The sequence below is a fragment of the Chenopodium album genome, chromosome 23 (assembly GCF_948465745.1).
Source record: "Chenopodium album chromosome 23, dcCheAlbu1.1, whole genome shotgun sequence".
Taxonomy (NCBI): domain Eukaryota; kingdom Viridiplantae; phylum Streptophyta; class Magnoliopsida; order Caryophyllales; family Amaranthaceae; genus Chenopodium; species Chenopodium album.
Genome location: NC_137856.1, coordinates 33,008,040 through 33,012,310, shown reverse-complemented (window position 1 = coordinate 33,012,310; position 4,271 = coordinate 33,008,040). Strand labels below are relative to the sequence as shown.

The following is a 4,271-nucleotide window of genomic DNA, read 5'->3' as shown; positions in this document are numbered from 1 at the left end:
GGATTTTTTTTTTTATTATTATTATTTTTATTTTTGACAAGAGCAAATAAGAAAATTCTCAATTTTGGAAGATTTGTTTTAGAAACATCCTTAAACAGAAAACCATAAAAAAAATAAAAAAAAAATAAAAAATGGAAGGAGAGGTTTTTTTTTTTTATAAAAATCACTAAAATTGTCCTAATTATTAGAATTAATAAAAGTTGAAATTACGTACGGAGTACCTCTTGATACTCTATACTAGATTAGTCCCGTGCGATGCACGGATTTCTTTAAAATATAGAGTATATATTTTATGTATTCTTACGTATCAAAAAAAATTATTGAGACATAATCATTAGTTGTAAATGCTAATTTTATAAAATTAATTTTAAAGAAGAACAAACCGAATATGAAAATTTAAGCATATACATAAAAGTGAGTTAATAATATACGATTTTAATTAAGCAAATAAAAAATGATTTTAAACTTGTAATATATAAAGGAAAATAAAAAAATTTATACATCAAAGTATTTTGTTCGATGAAGCATAAGGGAAAAGATATATTAGATACCAATGGTTGATGATAGTAGAAAAACAAATAAATTAAAGAGTATAGCTAGATAAATTGAAAGGAGGAAAAATTAAATTTGAAATTTGAAACCAAATATAATGACGTCAGATTTTTATTTAGGCGGGAAAATCTTTCTTATAAAGCTGCCACGTGGACAATATGATGTCAGCGGTTATTCCTTTAGTTTATTTATAGATAGATTATTTTAGCTTTATAAACATTAAAAAAAAAAAAAAAAAAAAAACACTCATGTACTCCTTATTATTTTTCATGTCAAATGAAAATAATGTAGTTATATAGGCCAAAAAAAAGCCCAAAATTCACCTTCACAAAACCTAAAAATAAAATCCCCTAAAGCCCTAATAATTTAATACAGTTACGAATATTTTCTAAATCTCATGAAACCAAAAACCTAGTCCTTGCTTCCCAAGGAATCACCACACGTCCAAACCTTATAAATAAAACCCTAATCCTCTCATTTTTATTCATTATAATCAATCTTTTAATTCAAAATTTAAATCTTTTCACAAAATTATGGCTTCTGGTTTGTTAGGTCCACCGGAACTCCAATCCACCCTCCTCGTCACCACCATCTCCTCCCAACCAACCACCCATTCTCCGCCGTCGAATCAAACGAAAACCCTTTCTTACCTCTCCTCAGGCAACCCATGTCCAGATTTCTTCCACGTGGTTCAAGAAACCACACCTTCAGATCTAATCCAACGGCTACAATTCTCTTGGCAAAATTCACCTTTAACAACCCTTAAACTTATTTGCAATCTAAGAGGTGTTAGAGGCACGGGTAAAAATAATAAAGAAGGGTTTTACGCGGCCGCGCTGTGTCTCCATCAAAACCACCCTAAAACCCTAGCATTGAACGCGGGTGTTTTCGCCCGCTTCGGGTCTCTTAAAGACCTCCTCGAGATCCTGTTTAGGATTCTCGAGGGGGTCGATGTAAGGAAAAGGATGAAGGATGAGTGGGAGTCAAGGAAGCCGGCCTTCTTCGCGCAACGTTACACGAAGAAGGCCGCGGCTGAGGATGATCTTAAGAAGGCTAAGGTTTTAAAAGCTGAGAAAAAGGCTAATAAGGCGAAAAAGGCGATTGATCGGTATAATCATGACCCTGAGTATAAGTTTTTGTATGATTGTATATGTGATGTGTTTGCAAATTTTTTAAAAAGTGACACGAAATTCTTCAAAGAAGGTGATTATGAAGATATTAGTTTAGCCGCGAAGTGGTGTCCTTCCTTGGATTCGTCCTACGACGAGTATTTATTGATTTGTGAGAGCATTGCGAGGAAGGTGTTCCCTCGCGAGGAGTATAAAGAGTATGATGGTGTAGAGGAGGCACATTATGCTTACAGGGTTCGGACTCGATAGAGGAAGGAAGTATTAGTCCCTCTTCGAAAAGCCCTTGAGTTGCCTGAGGTGTACATGTGTGCTAAAAGATGGAGGGACATTCCTTATGATAGAGTGGCTTCTACGGCTATGAATCTAGGGAAGAAGGTCTTCCTAAAGCGCGATAGGGATGGGTTTGAGGAGTATTTAACCGATGTAAAAGAGGGTGATATGACGATTTCTGCTGGCTCTTTGCTTCCTCATGAGATTGTTTCGAGTTTATATGACTCGGAGAAGGAGCTAAATGATGTCGCGGAACTTCAATGGAAGAGGATGGTGGATGACTTAGACAAGCAAGGGAAATTGATAAATTGTAGTGCATTGGCTAATAACATAGCCGGGGATGCTTGTGTTGGGCTAATGTTGTTGGTTTCGGAGTTAACGAGTGAGCCGTGGAAGGGGAAGGTTATTACATGGGGTGAAGATCCTGAATTTCACAACATTGAGGGTGATAAGCTTGCTGAAAAAGTTGAATCAATCCAAGATATGTTGTGTGAAAGTATGGTAGATTTAGAGAAAGTGTTTGATAAAATTTTGGAGTTTACTGTTGAGAAGAATCTGAGTGAAGATCAGATGTTAAGAAGGTTGTTTGTTTTCATTGATGAAGAGTTTGAGAAGGTGTCTGATCATCCTTGGGAAACCGAGTATGCCGGGATCAAGGCGAAGTTTCTTGATCGAGGGTTTGAGAAAGTGCCTGAGGTGGTGTTTTGGAATTTGAAGGGCTCATTGGGTGTTCCTGTGAGATGTGATGTGCCTGGGATGGCGGTTGTTAGCGGCCTTTCGAAGAATCTGCTTACCTTGTTCTTGGATGATGGAGGTGTTTTGACTCCTGAGAGTGTGATGAATGCTGCTATCTCTAGCCCTGAATATGATCAACTTGTTGTTCATGATTGATCTTTTTAGTGTTTATCATGAATGCTAAGCAATATTTGTAATCATGCTCTTTGAAAATAAATATATATATCTTAGGAATTTTTGCGCCTTTCTACAATTGTGAATGATTAATTTTAAATGCAATATGTTCAAGCCATGATTACATAGCAAAGGCGATGAAGTCTAGAAAATTATAAGTGCAGTGTAATGTAATGATCAGACTAGACTAGTTTTATAATCTAGCAGAAAGTAGGAATTAAATTCGATCAAAAATGTCATTAACAAGAAGATTAGATGTACCTTGCTTTGATTCAAGTTGTTGTTGTGTGCACATTTCAGGTCTAATTAGCTTATTAGAACTAACAACTCTGTTACTGTTTAGTGTTTACCCCTAGATTAAGTTCACAGCCTTAGATTATAAATGGACTAAACTCTAAAGTATGTACATAAGTTGAGACTCTTTTTGCAAGTGAGTACTGTTTAGTCCTGCAATTTATTTGAAGACCATCAGTTGTTCTAGCATACTTCGTATATGTTATATTAAGAACTATGATGATGGATTAAATTAATTTAGAAACAGGAGAATTTCTGCTTCAGATGAGTTTACAGAAGTATTATCAATCAGTGCATAATATTGTGGCTTCTAAGTCACATTGGTAATAATGAAACCAGAAATATATAGTCATGCATGTATAATTCAATATCAGAGTCCTACCAGTGAAGTTATTGAATTTTATCAGAACAATGATGGTTGAACCACAGTTAAAACACCGAAATTTGTAATTCCAAGTCTCAAATTCTGTATCTCTTTGTTTACTATGAAGAATAATGAGGAGTATTACTACATGTAATACTGGCTTATAATATTCTGGCTTACCAATGTCTGCAAGCATACTGTATAAATGTTCTAGGTTCTCTACACTTGCATCTTCCAAGAACAAATAAAACAAGGTATCTATTTTTCAAAATTTTGCTAATTTGCAACTTGATAGCAGGTTTAGTCTGGAATTTGCTTCAATGTATGAAGAATACTTTCCAAAAAGATCATGATTTGAAATATACTCCAGCATAATACTATTAACATAGTAACATCAACCAAAATTTTGTGCTGACATAACATTCATTTTTTTCGGTCTGTAAAGAACAAAGTAAATGTGCTCTATACGACTATTCTGTGCAATTTACCTGGGTGGAGGTTGTTAGCAGCCTTTTTGAGAGTCTGCTTATCTGCCGACTTTGTTCTTGGATGATGATGGTGTTCTGGCTCCTGAGATTATTGAATGCTGTAGTTTTGGTCTGCATTGAAACTCACTCTATGAAATTGTCTACAATCTGCTGGCCGGATTGATTATCTGAAAGCAGAATATGCTAACTTCATTATAAGTGTAATGATCAAGCCGTAACAAGTTTTGTTGAAGCAGGAAGTACAGGGAATTAGTTCGGGTTGTA

General features: G+C 35.1%; 2 protein-coding genes across 2 annotated transcripts; both read left to right on the top strand.

Annotated features, from left to right (window-relative positions):
• The first annotated feature begins 1,085 nt into the window (after nucleotides 1–1,085).
• Nucleotides 1,086–1,931, top strand: LOC145607406 (uncharacterized). The gene has a single exon (XM_081663070.1). It carries the CDS (start codon nucleotides 1,086–1,088, stop codon nucleotides 1,929–1,931), a length of 846 nt encoding a protein of 281 aa, XP_081519196.1.
• Nucleotides 1,932–1,985: 54 nt separating this feature from the next.
• LOC145607405 (uncharacterized) lies at nucleotides 1,986–2,843 on the top strand. Its single transcript, XM_081663069.1, has one exon. The coding sequence runs from the start codon at nucleotides 1,986–1,988 to the stop codon at nucleotides 2,841–2,843; it is 858 nt and encodes a 285-aa protein (XP_081519195.1).
• Nucleotides 2,844–4,271: the final 1,428 nt, after the last annotated feature.